We start from the raw sequence: 26,189 nt of genomic DNA on the forward strand, positions 1-26,189 counted from the left end.
TGGGGAAAAATGCTTAGCCTTGGACTCTCATTGGATAATTAAAAGACAAAACACTGGCAAGTCAATCACCAGGAAGACATGCTGCTACTCCTTCATGGCCACACAGTAGTTATCGAGTCCCCACTAGGAGCATAGAGAGGGATAGGGAGCAGCTATCAGCATCTCTTACTCTGAAGATGCCCTGTGTCAGTTTCTAGATTGATGGGCATTAACACCCTCATGGTATATGATCATATGCACATTAAAGGGTAATTATTATGTCCCTCAGGCCTTACCCTCCCCCGCCCCCCAGACACACACGCCATGGCCAAGTATTTTCTTCAAAAGCATCTTCACACTGTAGACATGGATGCCTTATATGCCACGCAAGGACATAGCTTAACAACCCGAAATGTCTGTCCTTAAGTCATGGAATTTAATGACCAATTTATACATCAACACTTTAACATTTGTCTGCCTCTTGTGTGTACACCCATTGTTACACAATCCTCTATGTATTTGTTAATAAATCTGTTATAACCTGTCATCCACAGAACAGAAAATAAGATCTAGGTGAAATACGCTTTTACCATGCAGGATATAAGCCTGTCCCCCTACAATATATCTCGCAAAGACAGTGATTATGATCAGTACATCTATGACTTATAGACCATTATATGTAAAGAAGGAATGTAATGCTTATCATACACCATGGCAATATGTCAGCATGACTTGTCATCTGTGATCTGTGGTTAGCCAAAAGTCTCCTGATATAAAATTACTTTGTAATTCCCAACATGTGTGTGATAATTATTCTTGACCAGCATTCAAAACTCCTTGTTAAGAATATTCAAGATGTTTGCCAACCATTTGAAGAGTATTTGACTTAAATTTAGGAGGAGGGGGATTTTTTTTTACCCCTCCCCAAAAAACAAACAAACAAACAAACAACAACAACAACAACAAAGGCCAGACTATTAAAAGGTATTTTTGATATTTTTTTTTTCCTTGAACAGGAGAAGGCCCGAGAGGCCAAACTTTGATGCACCAATCACATAGAAACTCTCGTGGGGTACTCTGCTCTGGAGAAGAAATTGTCTGTGTGTTGACTGACTCGCATCTAGGTAGAGACCCTGATTGAATAGTGGTGCACTCACTAGGGAACATGCAGGAGAGGCATCCGCGTTATTGTTTAGGGAGGACAAATGTTCGTGCAAGACCATTCATTTGACCCAGTGCATGTTCACTGGACATAGCTTTGAAACAATGCCACCTAGCTGTTTTTATGTAAATACTTCTCCAAAAAGGAGAGAGGTTTTGTCAGTATCTGTACCTTATGTCCCAAAAAAAATCACAACGGGACCCTCCGTAATGATATCTTTAAAAATAGTGAATAAATCTAAATACAAATTCAGGGTATGAAACTATAACTCATTGCCCACATCTTACAGAAAACCCCATTCGATTTGCTTCATTGGTCAAAGAGAAATGAGGAGTTTTGTAGAGGATGTCAGAGATCTCTTCCCTCCAAGTTCTGTCTATTGTATTCACACACAAGAGCATCAAAGTGCTAGACTTGGAAGAATCAGACTCATGACCATGCTTTACAACAATCCACATTTCTCTGTGATCGCTTAACCAAATTGAATGGGGTTTTCTGCAATATAGAGCTACATGTAAGATGTTATATTTTAAGACTCTGAAGTAGCATTTAGACAGTTTAATCATATTGAGTGTTATCAATGCGAAAATCTGATTGTAATTTTTGGGGGGACATACTGTACAGTGAGGTACAAATTACTCAGTGCAAGTCGGTCCATATCCAAGATGCAATGTACATGTATAGTGGATTTCTGCTCTTTGTTTCTGGAATAGCACAGCGTCTATGCTCTGAAAGTCACTCCAAATGAGGACATGAAGGGGGGAATTTTTCTACTCCTTCCGTGCTACTCGAGACGGGTTATTTTCGGGGGGAACGGCATCCACAAGCATGGCCGGGGTTCTCGTTGAGAGCCCTCTTGGTGATCGATGTACCCCTAATGTGGTGACATGAAAGAGTAGAGCCGTCGACTGCTCGTCAAGCAGCCACGGTGTTGACCGAGAGAAAAGCCAGGGCTATATACACACTCTCCTTTTGCTCTCCCCCTCCCCCCCCCTTCTTCATTTTATGGCTTTGTTTGGCACCATTTTTTCCCCCTCTTCTCTTAAGGACACTGATGCCATCCTCTTCTCTCCAGCGTGCCCCACTTTCTGTGAAATTTTACCCGCAAACCCTGGAGGGCCCCAATCCAATAACTTTAATATGTTGATGATGTTTGGCGTATATGAGGGGTAGATATTTTCCTCTCCCGCTATTATCAGTTTGGAAGTGAGAAGAGGAAAATTATTGAGTCTCAGTTTGTTTGTTTGTTTGTCTTTTTTTGTAGATGTTATTTTGATTACAGTGCAGGTGGCATCTTTCTTAATACTTGATTCCAAATTACAGTAAAAGTGGATTATTTCCTTGCATGAAAATGCTTGTTAATTTTGCACTCACCTGCATTTCTGTGACATTATAGGAACATGCATTTGTGTGTGGGGGGGAATATTGAAATACAGTGGAACTGCTGTCTATAGCGGCCACCCAAGGGAGACAAAAAAAGTTGCCATTACATACAGATGGCCGCTATAGACGGGTTCTTTTACATGCTTTTTCTTTTGGAGGGAATTGTTTTCAGTGGTCATATACAGCAGGTGGCCGCTATAGACAGGTGGTAGCGAAGACAGGTTTGACAATATGTACAGAAATTCTCCTCAAAATGATAAACAAATAAAATTCACTAAGATTTGTCCTATTGAGAAAAAGAAATTACATCTAAATTTCTGCTTTTGTCACAGTGGAAAATGTGTGTTTTTGCAGGCTGCTGAATTCATCACTAAGACTGCATGTCACATCCCAGGGAATAGCCATTACCAAAGACAACACCACAAAATCACACTTGTGTGCAATCTGACATCCAAAAACCAATATCAAATATGCAGTTTATGGCACCTGTGAGTTTAGTTTGCACGAGGGAACTGTTTTCAACTGAAGGAATGGAAGCTGTTTTCTGCGAGCCAGTCCAATTTTCAACTGTTTAAACCCGTAAATGGTATTTGGCTTTGGAAAATGATCCAACATGGACTAAAAGTACAAAAGGGAATAATTTTCCTGGTTTCGCATCACAATTTGCTCTGCATTTTTACACCACTGCTACACAAACTAACCTTTGTGTAGCAGTTTTATTCCTTAGAAGTACACAGATATGGGTGTGTTTGATTGATATGATATGATTAGTGAGACAGAATTTTTGTCCGTTTTCGCATTCACTTAAAATTGTTTTGATTGACTAAACTATTGGGTAATCAATCAATGAGTGCAGAGGAAACCTTTAAAATTCTGTATCCTGTAGGTCAGAGTTCAACCCAGCTTTACATACCAGCTGTTGCTGTTTGTGTCAAACAGCTTGTGTTAAATAGCTTCAGCTCATTGACTGTTGGCTATGATTAATAAAATCATTGAATGGAAGGTGATGTGACTGATTATCGAGCCATGTGTTTGTGCAACCTTGGAGACTTTATATAGGAGTGAAGACATGGGGTATCTGTAGATTTTTAATGCGCTCTTTATTGAACGACCTTCTCCATTTATGTAGTAGAAGACATAATGTGCTGAACATTGCACAGTAATTACAGATGCGTTTACACACACTTAAGAATCTCCCATCAATGTGGCCAAAGTCATCGAGGTTTCTGCCGCAAATCTGTTGTGGGGCATGGCAGTTGGCACTCGCAGGTTTCTAGGTTAGCGTGTTAATGACGCAAGCAGCGGGACTCGCTGCAAAAGCATGGCACGCAGGAAATTGCCAGCCCGCTTTCACACTTCACGAGTCGTCAAAAACCGAGCCGCTAGTACTACTGTATGGGTGGACATCCACATGTGCATGGGACATTGAAACACAATTGGCTGTTAATGTGTGATGTAGTAGCTTTTTTTCCCCTTGTTATTAGGAACCAATTCATCTTATCTTGCACACTGCTGTACAGTTGTTGGCAGCGATTGTGTTCAATCTAGTGCAATATTACCCTGCCAAATATTAGCTTGCCTAATAATCATCTCGCATCAGAAATAGGCGGCAGGACTTTTGAGTTAGGGAGTGGTGAAGGAGAATTTTAATAAAGCATACAATAAGAATAATCATTATGTTAAAGTGTTGGCTTGCAATTTCTATATTTTGACATGTCTGATTTCCAAGTGACATCCTTTCCCATCCTGCTAAACAAAATGTTATTTCCTTTATCCTACTAAGCAGTGTGGGTATTAAGAAGGTGTTTAAATCCAGATATCTGGGCACATGATTGATTGTTTCATCCTGTACCAAAAAGAAGAAAGAAAAAAGTTATGGATTAGAATCAGTCTCACTGACTGAAATGTTGACTACAAATCAGCCCAGGATGTTTGTTACAGGGTAAGGCTAATGAAGTTTGTGAAGAGATACTTTTCCTTCATAATGCATGGCTTCTCTCTATTAGTGGAAGTTTTATGGTGACAGCCTCCTTTGAAAGCATGTTTTAGATGAGAGAAGAAAGGAAATACTTGTGTTGGTGCAGTGTAACCTTGGAGAGGTGCACTTTATGATCAGAATTATTTCTTAAATGAGAAGGGAACCACGTGAAATACTGCGATATCTATTGCAGAACTTTGTATTTTGTGAATGAGAGTGATAATAGTGAATTACCCTGGTGCCATTACCATGGTAGTTTCAATGTGAATGCACCTAACGTGTAGAAGGTTACTCACCTGTGCCCACGAGCCATTTCTGAAACAAATGAATTAATCAAAAATGCAACCAGAAAATACTGGAATATTCTCGTGTGTCACACACGACATACATTGTACTTTGCAGCCACAAGAGATTTATGCAAGAGTTATGTAACAGCTTTAATGGTCTCCTCCATCGGATTGAGTAATTACCTCATCGCATTAGCACTAGATATGATTGTTTTGTTTTTCTCATGAATGGCAAGCATAATGGGCTGTCATGCCCTAATTGAGGTATCTTTGGGTGACATGAATATGAAGCATAGAAGTCATTCCATAATTGAATGTTATTCCCAAGCTTGTGGTTGAATTGTAATTAGGTAATGATGCCAGGATATCATGGAAAAGGCAAAGGTTGGTGAATAGTATACAGAGTAGCCAATTACTTTCTCAATTCTAAATAGTAATGAATGGGGGAGGGTGGGGGAAGCTACATGTACATGTAGTATGTCTGTTCTGAATCATTTTTTTCCCCCCACTGCAGCCATATGATATCATTGTTCTAAGAAAATCAATGCTTACCACTGCTGAAACATGAACAAGCAAGTAGAGCCTCGTGACTTCTTAGTCAGTATTGGAACAGTGTTAACCCAAGCAGTTAATAATCAAAACTCTCCCTTACAGGAAACTTGAATCATAATAAATGAATACATCAGGTTGTGAGTCATTCCATGATGTGACATCAAGAATAAAGATTGGAAGCTTTATCAAGTAGTGGTCTTTATTGCACTATGATCAGAGTTAAATGAGGCATATGATTTAGATTATCATAACTGCATAAGATTAGGTGAAAATAAAAACTGGTCAATACCTTCAGTTAATACACAGCACCAACAATATTACCTGAATGGGTAAACTCTGTTGCCAGACTCAGACTCAAAATATGTCTACAATGGATTCAAGTTAGATATAAATGTGAGAAGACAGCAAAACGTGTACCTCGATATAACACTACACATGTAGGTCTGTGTTTATGTATATCATGCATACTCGTGATCAGTTGGTGATAGCCCTTTTTTTTTCTAATGATGGCAGAAATGTGATAGTACCAGCTCATGTATCATCACACAAAGTGTCAGAATTGTCAGAATACAGAAAATAAATCCCTTTCTTACAGGATAGCTGTGTCATCAAAGCTGGCTGGACTTTGTGCGGAGAGAAGGAAAACTAAGAAAATAGTTCACGTGTGCTCTGAGTTGGCAATAGTGGATCATGCAAATTTTTTCTGTTCATTGTACAGTCAATCCTGTCAGTAGCCACTGAAGGGTGACTGAAAGAGTGGCTCTTATAGACAGGTGGCCACTATAGACATGTTTTCCGACATTTTGTGCATATCACATATTATGTATTGTTTTGTTCATCTATGGTATAAAGTATTTACGTGTACGTGTATAAGTAGGCATGTGTGTCATGAATTGAGCAAGCTGTTATTGATCATGCAAATTGCACATGAGCGTGCCTACAGCAAGCAAGCTATTCACAACTTCATTACATATCTGAATAGTGTGAGATTCCAGTGGTGACAATCTTTGAACTGTTTGCCATGCATGACCAGCATGGTTGCAAAGCAGAAAAATACACCAAATTATTAACTCAGCTGCAGCTGTGGCTAGGTCTGTGACCGCTATGCACAAGTTAAAATCCACAGTGGGATACAAAATTGGTGGCCACTGGCTGCTTTTATAGACAGGTGGCTGCTAAGCACAGGGTCTTTGACATGGCTTTTCTGTCAAGGGGATTTTTCACTGGTTGTTTACAGCAGGTGGCTGCTATAAGGCAGGCTTGACTGTATGTTATAAGAGTGTAGACTCCCATCTAACCTGCATTTGTCCATGAAGATATCATGCCGAGGATGTCTACAAAGAGATGGGAAGGTATTCAAACACTAGGTGTTGAAACTGATTTAGACAGTATGTCTAGCCATGCTTCACTATAAATGAGTAACACCCTTTATATCATCAGTTAATAGTCTCTGTGTAGTACAAAATTAATGTATGCAACCTCTGCCAATTCATGTATGTCATCTATCTACATGAGATATGAAAAGATTGGAATCATAGGAGTAGATCCACAGGGACAATTTGCATATAAATGCTTGATATGTGTGTGTGTGTGGTTTTTTTTTTTTTTTGTTATTTTCCCAGAGTGCACCCAAGCATCTCAGGCAAATCCTTGCACTATAGTAAGCTTCCTTCATTTTTCCCCTCCCCTAGCCACAGCCACAAATACCTGAAACTGATGCAGTCTATATTTCTGTTTATGAGGCATTCCAACTTCACCCAGCCTACTTAGTCTTGCGGAGATGAAAGCCATCCAACCTCAACATCTCATGGTCTATTGCATTTTCTTTTATTGATGGTAGAGTGCGGGAGTGAGATGGAGATGGAGAGAGAGATAGAAAGAGATAATCAGAGAGAGATAATATATAGAATGTGTGTGTGAGAGAGAGATAAAGTTATGAGAGGTAGAGATATATATGAGAAAAGCAAAAAAAAAAAATAGAGTCAGTGAAAAATAAAGACATGATAGGAAGACAGTGAGAGAGACACAGTGTAAAGACATAGAAAGAAATCAAAGAGAGAGAGATAGAGAGAGACAAGGGGGAGAGAGAGAGACACGCACAGGTGTAGAGTATGGGGGGGGGGGTACAATTTGAAAGTAAGATAGAGAGGGAGAGAGATATGGGGGGAGGAAGAGGAGAAAAGACTATTTTAAGACACAAGACACAGTGACCCAGATTAACTCTCTGAGCTCCTTTAACTCTCATGATTGAATTCACCTGAAGGTTATTTGGTGGAATTCCCACCTCTCCCAATCAGATAATCTGCTGCGTGAGACTGGCGTCTTCATAAGTCTCATCGCTCCCAACAAACGCAAAATTGAGATTAATGTTGCCTTAAAGGGAGTAATGCGTATTTGCAGAAGTGGATTGAGAAATTCCCATTTACAAATTGAATTTGTGTGTGCTTGTGTGGATATGTGTGTCTGAAGAAAGAAAAAAAGGTATTATGATTATGTTCATTCTACCTTTCTTTGTGAATATATATCTTTTATCATCAAAATTTGTAAAAATCTATAGGAATTAAATTGCAAGGTATATAAAGTGGTTACGGCTAAATTCTATGCTGCAGCTACAAAGCTGTAAACAAAGGCTGTATATCAAGAATTAATGATGTCATTTGTGATTTGCTATGAACTTATCCATATTTTATCCACACAAAATTATCTATATCTATACATAATATATTTATATACATTTTTTATGGGGGGATTTTTTGTTATCTTTTTTTTTTTTTTAGATAGAAAGAGTGCATTTAAGTGCACTTTCTGATTAGTTAAAATCAGATTCCTTGGATTGGTTATATTGCATTTAGATATACCTGTACATACACCAATAAAGCTAATGATATATTGTAGACAATCAGTGTAAATGTAAGTTTATTCACATTATCTTGATGCAAATGATCACATTAAAAAAAAATGTAACAAGTTGTTACAGAGAACAGGTCGATGTCAAGCTCAAAGCAAACAACAAATAATGGGGAAACCATCCTTTTTTCCCCTTCTTTCTGTAAACAATTTTGTGTGTGGGGGGGGGGAGGGGAGAAGCAATTGTCACCTTGTGATATTATGATATCAACACTGTCTTTGAATATATCCACATCCATTGCCAGTTGATGTAATTTAACTTTGGTATTGGCCCCTTAAATTTTGCCCTCATCCTAACCTTCCCCATTCCTCCCCTGCCCCCCCCCCCCCCCTGCTGTCATCTGAAGACAGCATGTGGATGAAAATAGAACTGTTTAAATCCTGTAATATTTTCTACGCCCTGCCCCCCACCAAAAAACAAACAAACAAACAAATGAACAAACAAACAAACAAACAAACCCCAAAACACAAAACAATATGAAACTGAAAGCCTCCACGATTCAGGATTTGATATTGCTTATTGAGATGCATGTAACACGTAGGTTTCTCCCTCCCACCTCTTCGGAGTCTTTCTTATTTTAGCAGCTCTCTGTACTTAGTAGACATCTCAGTAAAATGGGTCCCTGGTCTAGACACTGCCCCCGTGATCTGTCAGAAATGACACTTCCCAACTCCAGGAGAAAGAGTCTCTTTCTGTCTGAGGCAAGTACCGAACACAACTGCCATGAATTACGTCAAATGTTCAAACTATGAAAGGCTGTCACCTGGAGGCGCAAGAACACTAGTCATGTTTTCTCTGAAACACCTGCCTCGATATTTCTCAGCTAAAGTTGCAACCTGCTGAACGAAGACCAGCACAATGCCTCTCCCCACTCCAAGGGGAAGGACATTATGAGCAAATGCTGCACTTTCAGGTCAAAAACTCTGGACATGGTTGCATCGTTGTGATCAGGTGTTCTGCCCACCCGAGATATGTCATCATTTTGCAGGGCTCTGTTGACTGTCTTAGCCCACCTTGTTCTTCGTTATCTTCTTCTTCTTTATTGTCCTCCTCCTTTTTCATATCTGCATGGCAATCAGCCAATGGTCCCGTGGATGTTGTCGATGGTGATGACAGAATCGCAAGGACTTTCAATTTAGGGGCTTGATTGGGAGCAAAGATAGGATGGCTTTTGTCAAGTGTCAAGTAGTAATGCATGCTTGTTTTTGTTTCTTTCACATTCTTTTTTCTTCAAAACCATTCCAATTTGAAGACATAACTCTTTGTGTTGTCATTCTGTCATCTCCATTATGGCAGTAAAAGATGAAGCTGGGGATAAGAGTTGTTACTTTTAATAACATCATAAATGTATGCAAATGTGTATGGGCATCTCTTGAATGGTAATGCATGGTTCACTGAGTAAAATTTGGTTAGTGGGTATCATTTTTATTAAAAAAAAAAGAAATAGAAAAGTTTCCAAATCGTCTTGCATCCCTTATGACATGTGTTCCTACATCACTATTAAAAAAGTATTCACTATGAACAAGTTTCCATTCATTTTCGTCTGCATTGAGGTGTTTTATGGATGGAAAGTATTTAAGTCTATGGCAATGGACAAAGAGGGGTAAAACTTCTCCCGCATTTGATCTATTTTTTTGATCTGTTCTTCTACTTCATGATGACCTATTTTTTTTTTTTTGTCTGTTCTTCTACTTCATGATGGCATCAAAACCATAACAGACACCCCAGACTATATTTTGTACGTCTCCCTTCAAGCTCCTTTCATTATTTACGTGCTGACAAGCAAGGGTCAGCAGATTATGAATTGCTCATCAAGCTGGAAAGTGACACATTGAGGAAACGTGGTGTGATCAGCGCGCAAACAAACTCCCCCTCGTCCACTACTCCTGGCAGTGTATTTGTGTGTCGATTTTGTGTATGTATGTGAGTGTGTCTGTCTGTCTGTATGTGTGTGTGTGTGTGTGTGTGTGTGTGTGTATTTTTTTCATCTGTACTCTCGTCCTTAATCTTGGGTATTCTTGATGAATGCATAAACATAGCAGTCCGTTGGCAATCCTGATTATTGCCTTCTTGCATTGCATGGACGATATCACACATCTTTCACTCCTGTCATCGGACAATGGCAAGTCCCCAGCATTGGCCTTGAGTTCAGCTCCTTACCTTTTGTGGCTCACTCCAGGCACCCAGAAATCTGGTCTGCTCATTCTTTTCATGTCAGAAGTCGGGTCACAAATTTCTTGACTTCTTTCATAGTTTGATCATGTTTTCTTCAGACATCAAGAGTGTGCTATGAACATGTCTGTTTATGCCTTTTACATGAATTATATTTTATAAGGCCTATTTATAAATAGGCCCTATATATTACCGGTATGCATAACATGCATTTTAATATTTACATGCGCGATGTACAATTTTGATCATCACTTGTGCACAGCAGACTGTGAATCCAGGAATATTCCTGTGCATTATAATTTTGCGAGTTTAAAATGCACACAAAAGTTCTTGTCTACCCTATATGCATTGAATGCCAGTGACTATTCACAAAAATTTCATGCTGCAAAAATATCTTGCTTCACAGTATATTGCAACGGATAGCAAAATACAACTGGATATGAGCGCATTTCATTGCAGACTTCTAGCACCGGTCAGTCTAATTCAGGTTATTGCCCCCACTCTTCGAAACCTGAAATATGTGGCAGCTCTCTGGTTATAAATATATCCTGGTTGCTTTTCAAAGTTCACTGTCGGTCAGGACGTGGTTTCATTAGATGTATTGCAAGGCAAGATACAAGCTCGTGTGCACTTTTGACATGTATTGATGTCACAGAAGTGCTACAGAGCAAATGAATTGAATGAACGTGATATTTTCACATTTCACATGCCTCTGCCCGTAAGAGTGCTGGAAGCATCTTGTCTTGTCACGTATCAGTATTTTGCTGCTTGTGAAATATGCAAAATTTTCCACAACATGTAACAAAGTACCCATTGCTAGAAGAGGGTCAAGGGGGTCACTAATGCTCCACCTTCTAAAAACTTCTGGTCAGATACCATATTCCACATTAACCTTTCGTGGCAAGGTTGCCAGCCCTGACTTCTTTTTTTTTTTTTTTTTTTTTTTTTGGGGGGGGGGGGGGGGGGGGGGGGGGTAGAATGGAATTTGCTCAGTGATCTGTTGTCTTTTTTTTTCATACTCCCGCCAAACGAAGTTTGAAGGGGGTATATAGGAATCAGCGGGTGGTCGGGCGGTCGGTCTGTTGCAAATCTTGCGTCGCGAACTACTTCCTCAGTTTTCAACCGATTCCCATAAAACTTGGCACAGATGTGTGCCTTGGGTTGTAGATGTGCAAGACATATTTATTGACAGTACCCAAAAGTATGTTGCCATGGTAACGGCATATTATGGGCAAAAATGGGTACAAATCTTGCGTCGCGAACTCCTCCCACAGTTTTTGATCAATTTTTATGAAATTAGGTACAGATGTTCATCTGAATATGTTAATGTGCAAGACACATATTTCCGCAGTGGCAAAAAGTGCGTTGCCATGGTAACGGCATGTTATTGGTAAAATATAGGGCAAAATGCTTCATGGCAAAACTGCTTCATCAGTGTTCTTCCAATTCTCATGGAATTCATATTGAATGTTTGTCTTAGGATATAGGTCAGCATGACACATTTCTTGACAGTGACAAAAAGTATGTTGCCATGGTAACAGCTCACATATTATGAGCCAAAATGATGGAAAATTTTGTGTTGCAAACTACTTCCTCAGTTTTTGCCCAATTTCCATGAAACTTGGTACAGATGTGTGCCTTTGGTTGTAGATGTGCAAGACGTATTTTTCGACAGTACCCGAAAGTACGTTGCCATGGTAACGGCATATTAATGGCAGAAGATCAAGGAAAGATCTTGCGGATTTAACTACTTCCTCAGTTTTTTGACCAAAGCTTATGAAATGTTGTTTTGACCAAAGCTTATGAAATGTTGTTTGGCAGGGGTATAACCAGTCGCTGTAGCGACATTTCTAGTTTTCTTCTGTTTAGCTATTGCCAAAGCATGAGTTGTTTGATATGCAGCTGGAGATTTTTCGTTCATTTTGCTCATTACCCATTTCATGCACATCAAATGTTGTGAAAATGCAAACATGGCTTGCTTATCTTATAGGAGGCTAACTGTACAATTACAACGGACCTTCAGTCTTGCCATGTACACACTGCGTTCCCCAGCATTTGTTCTAATCAGCATACATTGTAGATTTGCTCTAACAAGAGGAGAAGAGTTGTGTATGAGCCGGAGCTTGAGGCACACGAGCAGAAGTCGTGCCAAATTGGGAGAAATGAGTTTGTCGATCTATCTTGAGCATTCACTTTTCTTTTTTTTTTGTCTCCGGAACTGGGTGCACAAAGACATGGCTGTCATTCTAAAGTGGGTTATAATGAAATAGGCAAATGCAGCAGCCTGCATGCTGGATAGAGACAGAGTTATTTCATTTCAATTTTGTGTATGACTGTGTGAAGTTTTGTATGCCTGCCTCCTGTTATTGTTTGCCAGAGAATCCTGTCAAACATCATTCTTGGTACAAACAAATGTTGATATTAATCATAATTTTGAGAACTGGCACAACACCAAGGTTGAGTATTACTTTCTGCCGCATTTCTCATTACTATCTCATCCACCCGAGGCTTTGGGGGGGGGGGGGGGGGTTAGGAGGGGGTAGAGAGGCTTTTCTGTATTGTCTAGCTCTGATGTTGTAGCAAACAACGTGGAGTTTGTCAGTGGGAAGCTCATATTTACCTTTAACTACTATGTGATATCTGTTGTTTTGTTTTTTTGGTCAAAGATAATCAACAACGACAACACTGTCTAAGGTTGTGAATCAAGGGGAACGTTGCACAAGTTTGCCTCATTAGACGTTTTCACATCAGCCCGATAAAAATCCAAGCTCGAGATATTTTCCAATTTTCCAAGTCAGAAAATAGCGCGCTATTTCGAAACATCGGGCTGATGTGAAAACGCCTATTGGTTAATACCTGACATGCTTAATTATGAATGAATTCATGCATACTTTAACATGTCGAGGCAGGAAGAAAAACACCCACATAAAGCAGAGGAGAGAAATCTGGGTGTAGTAAAGACAAGCTAAAATGTGGATGAGCGACAGCGTCTGCATGTCTTGCGCTTGTAAAACTTAGGTATTGCTTGAAATGCCGACGTGAAGTGCTGGTGGCTAATGAGTGTGACTCACACCTGATGAGCAGGAAAGGCGCACAGGTTGTGTCCAACGCTAACCTTGCCATGTTGTCGTTAGTTCTTTTCTTTCTTCCTCCTTCCCTTCTGTTCTTCACGAGGGGCTTGGCAGTCTGTCGAGTGCTCGGACCTGTCACGCTTGCTCTGAAAAATGTTCTGACTTCAGTCATACACCTATGCTTTCCAGTTCTGTCGGAGGTTTATGTAGTGGTGCAAAATATCCTGTACATCAGGGGTAGTGCTTGCTGTGCCATGGTGAATATGTGTGTGATTTCTGGAGGCTCTTATGTTGTGTGATTTCTGACCATTTGCAAGTTTCATCTATTCTGGGAGGCAACGAGCACCCTAGGACAGGCGATTGCTGCCACGATTTGGAATTGAGGTCCAGCGGCTGTGGATACATGCAACTTGGTGGGAGGGATGGGGGGGGGGGGGGTGGGGGACGGAAGTGGGTGGGGAGGGGGAGGATGATGTGTAGAGATTTTACAAATTCCTACCTGTGGGAGCTTTTGGAAAATTTGTGTTGATGCGTGTAAATGTGTGCATGTGTGTCTTTGTGTGTGTGTATGCTTACATTAGTATATACGCCAGTGTGCAATGGGATGTTAGTAGTGTACGTGTAGTTCTGCCGAGAGTTGACTGTCGGGAGAGAGGGAGGAGCGCATGGGGAAAAGCAATGAGGGTCGGACACTAGCCGACGAGTGCGTGTGATTCATGGCATGGTGCTGGTTGAAGGGACAGAGGAGACCCATCGAGCGTCAATTTGCATTTAGGAGTGTCTTGAGGGGTCGCAGTTGACTTATTTTCTTCTCTATCGCTGGCGGCCTAGTGAAGCATTATTTTGGGTAATGTTATCACAGTTTGACGTCTTTCTCAACCCTCCAGCCTTATATTCTTGCCATTGGATAGCAGGTAGTGTCTGGTTTGAATTGCTATATTTTGGTTTGCTTTCTGATGTCTTTTCAACTTTGTAGACTTTAGCTCAAAGTCATATGCGACTGTACTTGCACAAGACACATTTGAAGACATATAAAAATGTTTATACTTGGTTTGTTCGCTAGAGTATGTACCATGCATACCATAATATAATCCTGGATTGCTTTCAAATGTCACTTTTAAACTGAATGGCTGTATTTTTGTAGACATGTGGATTTTCTGAAAGTTTTTGCTGATTAAATGTGTTTTTTTCTTATTTGTAGCATACTGTTTACGCTTCTGTTGTCAGGCAGATCATAGATTCTTTGCTACAAATGCAGGGAGTCCCAGTTGTTTGGGAATCTAATCCTGTAGGTCCCTACATGTATAAGTGCCTGGTTTTTGTTTTTGTTTTTTGTTTTTTCCATGTTCCCTCTGATGAATTGCATTCAGAGAGTTTTTGAGCTTTCCATAAATAGAGTTGGAGTGAGTCAGTTAGTCCTTAATATCACCTGTATTGTTCTGCACCCTTAAAGCTGAAGGCACGTAGACAGTCCCCTGAGGCGTGATGAAGGCAATAGGAAAATGTGTAGTGAAGACTATTAATGAGATTTTACACCGCAGTGATGTCCGGGAATGGTGATGAGGTGTGGCAAGGGTGTCAGATGGTTCAACTTCTGTGCAGAGAGCCTTACTTCTAGTGTTGAATGTGACACTTAGTCCTTGACGCTCTGAATTTTTATTTTTGCCAGAGGTGAAGCACGTGTGACGTCGTGTAAAGCTTGTCACATGGAAGAAGACTTGCACTTCGTCATTCATGGTACAGTGTTGGGGAACCCATAGTCTACAGTAGCCACCTTGCTTGCTTGGAAAAAGCTGACACACATTTCCTCACATGCAAGTTGGCGGACAACATGCATACATTATAGCCACATTTCTTGCGCAGATAAGGGCTTTTTACACTTGCAAATTTTTGCTTAGTCCCGTACCAACGCTGGGGCTAAGGGGGGCCTTAGCCCCACCGTTGGTACCGGACTTTCCTTAGCCCACTTTCTGTTTACACTTGTTTTTGCCAAAGTGGGCTAGCCCCACCAATAATCCCGTACTATCTGGCCCTGCAAAAAAGCAGGGTTAGCACCGCAATTGCGGTGCTAACCCCGCAATTGCGGTGCCAAGCAAGCGAATGTAAACAGAACGAAGAAATAATCCGGGGCTAAGCGACGGAGACGAAGTCCGACCCCCACTGACCAATCAGAAACGAGGTAATCAAGTGCTGCCGGTGCGTGCGTGTGCTTGTACAGTGCACAGTGTAATCATGAATATTTATGTGGTTTGGAAAGTACGGGACTAAGAAATATGAGTGTAAAAAGGTCAGTTTTCTCTTTAGCCCAGGACAAGAGCTTAGTACGGGATTTATCGGCGAGTGTAAACAGCTGAAAAAATTGGTACGGGATTAACGATAGTCCAGGGTCAGAGAAAGTATGGGGTTTTAGGTATTTGTTATGATTGTGTCAGAGTCTTTGTCTTTATTTTCTATGTTGTTTTTTCTTATTTATGTCAAATATATGATGAGTTCTAAATGAACTTTATCTCTTATTACTGCCTACAGGATGCCAAGCCAAAGTCCTCCCAGGCAGCCCAGTCTGCCCAGGCCCAGTCTGGCTCGGCCAGCGAGGACCGGGAGGAGGAAATCTCCCCAACACCACCGGCAGTGCAGCCCAAGGGTAGGCGCAGGCGGGGCGCCTTCAGTGCCGAACCCTACACAGAGGAGGACGCCACTTCCTATGTCAAGAAGGTAAGAGCAAACAAAAAGAGAGAACTAGAACAGCACTCTCAGAGTGCAGACCTCTGCCAAGCAATTCATTTTCACCCATTTCGAGATTTCCACAAAACAAGAATAAATCAAAAACATTCCTGGATCCAAATGGTGATCAGGATCACTACCAAACGTAATCATTTGTTCTTGTGTCATTATCAAGTTTTCTTTAATATTTCATCCAAATCCATTGATAACTTTCTGTGTTATTATGCAAACAGACAGTCAAACAAACCAACACCTGCAAAAAGACAGAAAACTCTTTAATAGGGAGATTGCAAAAAATGAAATTCTGAACATTGTATTCTTAAAAGGAGGATGTAGCAATACTTGCCATCATTTCATTCACTCATTGTTTACAAGGTGAGGGGATTTCAGGAATAAAAGTTGTATGCATATAATCAAAATTATTTTTTGCACTTCTGATTTCAGATTACTAGTACTCCAAAACAAATCATTATCCAGGCAAATGACGTCAGCCAGACAACTTTCTTTGGCCAGCAAATTCAAAATGGTGGAAGATGAGTTGTGAGCCCTTCTATGGACTATGTTTTGGCTTTAAGCCCCAGACATGCTAGGGTTGAGATTGGTTAAGCTGTATGTTGAGATACTGCCAGGTCAGCTCAAATTGCATTTTGGATGAAGAGAGTCCTCTGCCTTTCCATCTCATCAATCAATATTTCGCACACATATTGTAATTGTCATCAGCTGTGCGATCTGTTTTCCATGGCCATATGAAAATTATGCCATTGCTGTCATTAGAATTGCATTGCCTCTCAGTTCTGTCATTTACTTGGTTGACGTCAGGGACAAAAGCAGGAAAAGAAGAAAAGATGATTTAACCCTAAACAAATTCTTAGCCAACGAAACATACAGTTCATTAGTCCCGCCCACAATCCACAAGAGCTAAATGGAATCGTTATTCATACGATTCCTGTCAAGCCAGAACCGCAGAGTGATGCCAAACAGTGCATGAGTAATTTGAACATTATGCCGGCCGAGGCACACGAGTACAACCATGCGCAGCGCACTTGGATCGGGCTCCGTTGTAGTGTCAGATGTAATTGGTTTCGGAGAAGCGACTGGATAAACAAGACAGGCTTGCACTAGGCAGCTGTCTGGCTAAGAGTGTGGACATTTGTCAATAATATGATAATCATTTTTTTTTTTTTCGTTGTGATGGGGGTTTTCCTCTTTTTTAGCCACAATTTGTGAACTGTAATACATGGTTGATGTGTGAATTGCTATCTTTGATTCATTTAGGGCACACTTGACACAAGGCCTAAAAAAAAAGAATACATTTTGTAAACCTCATCCGTGTTTTATTCCCTAAACAGTATGAATAATCAATTTTTCCGAAATTAGTCCGTATGAATTGCTGACTTCTTGGTAACATTGCATATATAATCTCCCCCAATATTGCCGTTTCTTTTCTTCTTCTTTTTTCTTGTGTGTGTGTGTGTTGTTGATGAGTAAAGACTTGTCCCGAAAGCTTGCATGTTTGTAAGACTTTGATCTAGAGTTGGCCATTATTAATCCATTTGCTTGTTACCTTGTACGTTAGATGATATCCAGTTGATATTTCTATTTGTAAATCCATTCATTCATTCATTCTTATATTCATTAAGTTCTTTATATAGATACTTACTTATTCATCAACTCCCTGTTAGTCCAGATGCCTACATGTGTTCTTTTTGTGATCTTCGGCCTTGTGCAGGTTATTCCCAAGGACTACAAGACGATGGCAGCCCTGTCCAAGGCCATCTCCAAGAATGTCCTCTTCTCCCACCTGGATGAGACAGAGCGGAGGTAGGTCCACTGCGAGGCGATGATGATTTATGAGGATGCAGAGAGATGGAGATGACGATGATGATGATGATGACGATGATGATGATGATGATGATGTCGGCGTTTGTGGAGAGCATTGATGACCGGGATCGATGAGTCCGATGTCTACCTTGTTTTTCTTGGCAGTGCACACACAAGCTTCATGGTGACGGAGTTAAACACATGCACACACACACACACACACACACACTCACACACACACACACACACACACACACACACACACACAAGGCATTATATGAAGCACACCATTGTATACCTGTATACAAACACTGCAGGCAGACTATAGAGCGTATATTGGAAGAACTGTATGTACACTCAACACAACGCAGTCACTCTAAGATCCATTTGTTAGTGAGAGCTGTGATGATTACTATATTGACGTCAAAGATGATGATAAATACGTCATGGAATGATACAATTGCTGAGTATTGATGATGACTCAAGGATCTACTTTGTAGGTAATATCTGGCAAAACCTCAGTGTTTCCACATTATTTAGCCTGACATTTATAACTAGATGAGACGACAAATTGAAATACAAGCAATAATGTTTTTAATTTCTTGTGATGATGTGATGCTGTAGATATTGCCTGCTGGAAAAAGATTCTACACATTCATCTCAGTCATTTTCTTCAGGCCATGCTGTCAGTGTGCACAGCAACACTGTTGTACATTTTGTGTGATTGCCAATGTGCAAGCAGTCATTTCAGCCTTCCCCCTTTTGTCTGATTTTGCTATAAGCTTACCAAGAACATTGCTTTCATGTACTGATAATGAATAGGGTAATTTCCCTAGTTGGGGGTTCATTCTCTTGTGAAGAAACTTATGCAACAGATAATGGCTGGGGGATGGGGAGCACTCACAGACTTTTCCCTCCTAACCCTCCAAAATGGTATACAGAGAGGCGAAAACCTCCCTGAAATGGCATTTTGAACTCTTGAGGTTGGAACATTCTGCATTCATGCCCATCGACAACCGTCCTCATATGTTAATTGTATTCTAAGAACACATTCATACTTTCCACTTGTCACAAAATCTCTGATGAGCCCTGTATCTTTGGGCACTGCCAACGACTTGCATTTTTATTAGCGTGGCTCCTGAAATCTCATTTCTGTATGCATACAATTCATATGCCCTCTGCTGCTGTTTTTGTTTTCCGAAAGCATTGCGCAGCATACAGAATTTTATTACATTGATTGTGCTATAAATATCTTCGTTCCATTGCTAGGAGAATCGTCTGTCATTTGCATGATACACAAATATATTCTCCCATGGGAGAATGTAAGGAAATGTTCCACCATTACGTAATCAAGTTTACCTGCTGGACGAGTGGTATGTGACTTAGCTGTGATATAGCCATTGATGGAAACACAGCTCTCCAGATTAGGTGTATGTTAGGAGCTACATGTACATGGTGTTAACACTCAACACCCATAGGGACACACAGAGACCAACATGTCATTTTACACATACATTGCTGTTAGGTCTTAAGAACACTATTATCTCCTATAGCTTTCTGGATCTTTTTAATCTGTGATCACACAGGGGTTCCTGTCTTTGTTCAGCAAGGTGTCTGTGGGATTTATTTGCTTGAATATGGTTATTTCCTTCAATCAAAATCACCTGAGAGTGTTACTTGAGATAGTGCAATTAAACTCTGTGTCCACACATTGAAATGATTACAATTCTGACCTGGAGATGAAAAGAGCAATGGTAAAGGGTAAAGGTTATGACTGCTAGTAATGAGTCGAACAATCTGTGATGAAATGAAAAAAATAAAACGAAAATATGTTCAAAGACAGAAACAGTTTATAGCAATGCTCCTGCGTGATTTTTCGGATTGATATACAAAAGGTCCAAGTCATATTGCGAAACTTTTTTTTTCAATACTGGCCGTCAAATTTTGCACAATCTAAATGATTTGATTTAAACTAAATTATAAGACCTCCACTATGCAGTGGCGATCCAGAGGGGGGCACAACCGGCGCACGCCCCCTTTTATTTTCGTTAAAAACAAAAGAAATGATAAGAAAAAAATGAAATGAAACCCGGAAGTGGCACGAGAAATATTAGTTGTGCCCCCCCCCTTTACAGAATTCCTGGATCCGCCCCTGATATAGGTGATATGAAGAGAAGATGAACTTTGTTATATTAAAGACATGCCTTGTAAGTTAGAGACATTTTGATATGTCATGTTTAGATAGTCTGATGCTACTGAAGACCATGGTTAAACCTCATGCACATTGATACAGGCTGTAAGAGCAAAGAAATGAAAGGGTAACAATGTTATATATAATATATAGTAGAGTAAATTGTAAATACTAGTAGAGTCTTCTCTATTATATTTGAAAATTTCCATTTATATGTATTTCTGTAATCTCAAATGTTCCCCATGCCAACAGGAAAAATGTGTGCAATGGGCCATAGAATGGCATTTCACTGCAGATAAATTTGATTTAATTAAGATGACAGGGCGGATTGAAAGTTCAGGGGAGCTTTTTCAAACTCTGGGGCGAGCGGCACTTTGTGTGTGATCTTCAGATGCTCCTTACGAGGGGCTGTCTATCCGTCATTTGGAGGTTGATGCACTTCCCGTCCTGGGACTCAATGGCAATTTTGCAGTCAGGTTCATTTTTCTCCCTCTCTTTGTTTCCCTCTGTCACTTTCGATATCCCCTGGTTTCATTACCTGATACACACACATGGACATACATGTAAACATTAGACACACAAATACACACACAGATTCACACACAGATAAATGCATGCATGCATGCATGTATGAGTGCATATAAATTATGCATACAATAATTATAGTCGTATATGTCTTGTTTGAGATACACACAGTGATGCCTCATTTCTCCCTACCATGCACTGTGTGTCCCTATGGAGAAATTTGTGTAATAATTTGGTGCTCCCTCCTCCCCCCCCCCCCCTTCATTCATTTTCTCTCACTTTGCCCATGATATAGCTGCCATCTTGTTCTATGTTTGTCATTTTTTTTTTTCTTGTTAGATTTTTTCCCACTCTATCACTGCATTTATGCCTACATTCTGGTTTCCTTTTCTTCCTCTGTTGAGCGTTTTCTCTTTCTTGTTTTAAATAGTCCATCACTTTTTCTTCCTTTGTTCTTTCTATCATTCCATGTCTCCATCTTTCTATACCTGCTTGTGTTTTCCCCCTTCATCTGCCTCGCTGCTGGCCAATCATGATTCAGTTTGCTTGATGGTACCACTGGGAGAGAAATTTGGAATTCTGTCATATGGTCATACCTAAGAACAAACAAACAATTGTGTACATGAAACAAATGGGCAAATACATGTGACAAACAAACCACAGGAATGCATAGAAACATATGAAGAGTTTAAATGCAAAAAAAAAAACAAACAAACAAAAAAAACACACACACGATATATCCATTTTTGTCCCCGCCGAACGAGTTCGAGCAGGGGACTATGAAACGGGCTCCGTACGTGTGTGTGTCCGTGTGTCCGTCCGTCCGTGTGTCCGTGTGTCCGTGTGTGCGTCCGTGTGTGATCAAAATCTTCAATTTGCTACTTCTCTGTCATTTATGAGCCAATTTTGATTCTGTTTGCTTTATATGATAGCACTACATGGGAGCTTTGAAACTTCTACACAGAATTTCAGTCGTGACCTTTGACCTTGACCTTTGACCTATATTGTACATTTTGCTACAAAATGCTACTCCTTCGCCATTTCTGACCCGATTTCGATTCCGTTTGCTTTATGTGATGGCACTAGGTGAGGGCTTCAAAACTTCTACACAGAATTTTGACCTTTGACTTCTTTGACCTTTGACCTTGATTTTTTGACCTATATTGTACATTTTGCTACAAAATGCTACTCCTTCGCCATTTCTAACCCGATTTCGATTCCGTTTGCTTTATGTGATGGCACTAGGTGAGGGCTTCAAAACTTCTACACAGAATTTTGACCTTTGACTTCTTTGACCTTTGACCTTGATTTTTGACCTATATTGTACATTTTGCTACGAAATGCTACTCCTTCGCCATTTCTAACCCGATTTCGATTCCGTTTGCTTTATGTGATAGCACTAGGTGAGGGCTTCAAAACTTCTACACAGAATTTTGACCTTTGACTTCTTTGACCTTTGACCTTGATTTTTTGACCTATATTGTACATTTTGCTACAAAATGCTACTCCTTCGCCATTTCTAACCCTATTTCGATTCCGTTTGCTTTATATGATGGCACTAGTTGAGGGCTTCAAAACTTGTACACAGAATTTTGACCTTTGACTTCTTTGACCTTGATTTTTGACCTATATTGTGCATTTTGCTACAGAATGCTACTCCTTCGCCATTTCTAACCCGATTTCGATTCCGTTTGCTTTATGTGATAGCACTAGGTGAGGGCTTCAAAACTTCTACACAGAATTTTGACCTTTGTCTTCTTTGACCTTTGACCTTGATTTTTGACCTATATTGTACATTGGCTACAAAATGCTACTCCTTTGCCATTTCTAACCCAATTTCGATTCCATTTGCTTTATGTGATGGCACTAGGTGAGGGCTTCAAAACTTCTACACAGAATTTTGACCTTTGACTTCTTTGACCTTTGACCTTGATTTTTTACCTATATTGCACATTTTGTTACAAAATGCTACTTCCGGCGGAGACATATGTTACGCACCGCGTAATTTCTACTTTTCCTTGTTGTGAACTTGAATGAGATTGAAGCTGTTGAAGAACCGAAATGAAGTAAAATATATGTGATAATTGTAACCGGGGGCCCATTTCATAAAACTTGTCATCAGTGACAAGTTGTCATAGATGTGGCAAGCTACTGAAATCCTTGTATCTGATTGGCTGATAGCAAATTTGTCATAGAAATGTGGCAGTTGTCACTGATAACAAGTTTTATGAAACGGGCCCCAGATCTTCAAAAAATATTTCTTTTGTAATGAGTGCAGTATCATTGAAAACATTTAATTGATTTCTATTTGATGATGAGCTTACATTAAAAAAAACAACAAACAACTTTACAATGGCATTTATCTGTTTTATGGCTTCAAACTCTTCATACAGACCATGAAAGAACAAGCACCCGAAATGAAAGGGATACACCATATATGCACTATGCTCTGTATGAGTAACTTCTCCAATAGACCTCAGAGACAACATGTGTGATCTCCTTGATGTGAAAAACAGGGCACACTATTAGTGCAAGTATGAATACATTTTTAAAAGACATCAGGGGAATTTCATGTGGATTATATGCTGGCAGTGAGCCATCAGCTTTCCCTCCAAATGATGAGCACTGATGGCGTCAATTAACATTTTGATACCAGGTTTTAAAATTCACTTCGCAAGGAACAACTGCATCTCATAAAATGCTGTTTGGCAATTCCAATCACTGAGACACTTACTTGTGTGCAGCGGCATATCTCAAGTACACAATGCACTGCAATAAGGTTTTGCATTTTTTTCTCCTTCTAATATTGTAGATTTCTATTTTATTGTTTATTTCAATTTTAATGTTCAGTTAAGAGGGTTTTTGTGTTCTTATTGTTTCATTTGTATGTTCGTAATTCATGCAGTACAATGTACCTGCCATGCGGTCCCAGTGTTGGATCCACTGTTGTAACACATTTAACTATTTACCTACAGGAGGCATGTATAGATACTTCCATACATATTATATTATGATACATGTACATGTACATGTACATTGCAGATTGACTGGCCATGGAATAGTGCGAGGGGGGAGTAATGAATAAGTGATGGTGTCAATACTTTCAATTATTGAACACTTTTTCCTGCTCGTGCCATTTATATACTATGCATTTCAGCTGAGGTAGAACATTGGACTGACACAGCCTCGATGCATTACCTTTCAGAGTTGTACCAGGGGACGAGTGCAGTCTCTTATAGATTCTTTGAATCAGAAGAAAGCACTACAAATTGTATGCAGTATAAGCATGTGACCTGGTAAAGGGGGGGGGGGTGGTCATTTCAAATGGCTTTTATATTTTAGTAGGAATAGTAGTGTCATCTCTAATAAGCATGTGATGATAAATCTGTGTTATTTGCACTGTCCTTGCAGATGTTGGCATTATACTGATTTTGTAATCATTTTGCCTCGCTCTCTCTTCTCTTTTCCAAGTGACATCTTTGACGCTATGTACCCCGTTAAACATGATGCTGCACAAGTGGTCATCCACCAAGGTAAATAATGTTCCCAAATAAATACAGAAAATACAAAATCTTAACAGGAACACTAACGGACACTTACTTGTCAATGGTATGTCAGTGTAGCCAGTATGTTATTCATTACATTGGATATGTAGCCATTCTGTCAACTTGTGTACTGTACGTAATTTGAGAGTTAATTTTTTTTTTTTTTGCCAGCATCATTGAATTTCTAGATGATAAATACATACTTATAAAAGGCTTGGCTCAAACCCTTCTTGAGTCTGGTTGTCATGTTTTAAGCATAAAAATCCAGGTGTTGGTCTATGATAATTTTGTTTTGTGTACCCTAGCCACACATATTTTTTTTTTGTAAGATCTCTTTTAATGAAAATTCTATTTAAAAAAAAAAATATTTGGAATTATTACTGTGTTGGTAACAAATGGGCTGTCAGAAAGTTTGGTGAAAAGCAATTTTTCCATCCTAACCTTAACCCAGTGTATACGGCCTGACTTGCTTTTGTATGATTGTGAAGGAAGTGAAAGATATGGCATTGTTTTACTGCTGTATATCTAAAGCTGCATGTCACACCCCTTTCACACTGGCAGGAAGAATACAGCGTAGCTCAATAAGAGTCCCCAAAGTGCCCTAATTTGCACAGTGTGAACAGGCACGAGACCAGCCTGAAATTCAGAGCACTCCAAATTTTTTAGGGCGCTCTTCCTAGTGGTTCAGGGCCACTTCACGAGGACCGTGGTGGCAGCATGAATAATGGCTGCTCGTATCTGGAGTGCTCTGAATCCAGTTGTCCGTAACCTGGTCACTGGTGCGCTGTTTGAGGACTGCCCGTGTACAAATTTGTTGTTGTTGTTGTTGTTGTGTGTGTGTGTGTTTTGTTTTGTTTTTTTGAGATTGGAAAGTGTGCTGCTGTTAACACACCGACAGGGTATCAGCTTTGTTTTGAAAAAGGTGAAATTTCTTGTCAATATCTTTGTCATCAAAATCAATTTCCAAAGGGCAAGGTATATGAAAAAAGTTCTTCATCATAAAAGTCATCAGTGTAAAGAATGATAATAAAGATATTTAAAGGATTCAGCTGTAAAATTGTCATCAACCTTCTCTGTTCTACAGTGTGGTCCGATATTGAGTCATGTTATTTCATTACTTGTGAGAGTATCATGTCATGTCTGCTTGTAACGCGTAACTAAAATGTGAAATCATTCAGCCTTAAATTGTATGCGTGGAAATTTTTTTGGTGATTAACGATCAATTTTTTCCTTTTATTAAAGAGGTTATGTGAAAAAGAAATGCTATCCCCACATTACAGTAAATATTACCTAAGGGATTAATTTGCCTTTATGGCATTATGTCGTAGCACTGCCACAAATGACAAGCTCCCTGCTCCTGTGGGGGCATTTGCATTCACGTAAATTTGCAGGTTTCATAATTTCTCCTGCTATTGTAGTCACTCTCTTAATCAATATTCTCATTCACTTTGCACAGAGGAATCCATCAATTGAAGTAGGGGGAAAACCGATATTCATGTAGGGAGAGAAATGTCTACCCCAGGGGCAAGGAAACAGGTGTTAGATTTCCCACATCTCTTTATGTGCACATAGGCCGCCTCGTCACCGTCAATTACCGGCCTGTCACGTGGTCGTCGATAACCATGGCGATTCCTTTTTATCACTCTGCCCCCTTCCCATTCCCGTACACGTAGAACCATGCAAATGTTGGCAAACAGTGGGCACTTTGATAACGGAACTCATTAAGTTTACTGAAAGGAAGCATTTGTGCAATTTCATGGCAGAAATTGCACATGTGCTATGATGAATTCACTATGCCTCATGCGTAGTTAAAGAGAGAATCGCTTCTGAAAGAGGGCAACACTTCTGTAGACTCATTTTACATCATGTTAATTACATGTATAGCAAACAATAT

The 26,189-nt window shown here is 39.9% G+C and overlaps 1 protein-coding gene across 2 annotated transcripts in view; it reads left to right on the forward strand.

The window, feature by feature from the left end:
• Positions 1 to 26,189, forward strand: part of LOC139738058 (cAMP-dependent protein kinase regulatory subunit-like) — a 77,035-nt gene that overhangs the window by 31,433 nt on the left and 19,413 nt on the right. For both annotated transcript variants that reach the window (XM_071648719.1, XM_071648720.1), the window contains exons 2-4: positions 16,019 to 16,204; positions 17,943 to 18,034; positions 24,222 to 24,283. In XM_071648719.1, the coding sequence (XP_071504820.1) occupies positions 16,019 to 16,204; positions 17,943 to 18,034; positions 24,222 to 24,283 (340 nt within the window). The remainder of the gene's footprint in view (positions 1 to 16,018; positions 16,205 to 17,942; positions 18,035 to 24,221; positions 24,284 to 26,189) is intronic.

Source organism: Diadema antillarum, unplaced genomic scaffold, assembly GCF_040938485.1.
Source record: "Diadema antillarum isolate AM-2024a unplaced genomic scaffold, OU_Dant_1.0 seq00000720_RagTag, whole genome shotgun sequence".
Taxonomy (NCBI): Eukaryota; Metazoa; Echinodermata; class Echinoidea; order Diadematoida; family Diadematidae; genus Diadema; species Diadema antillarum.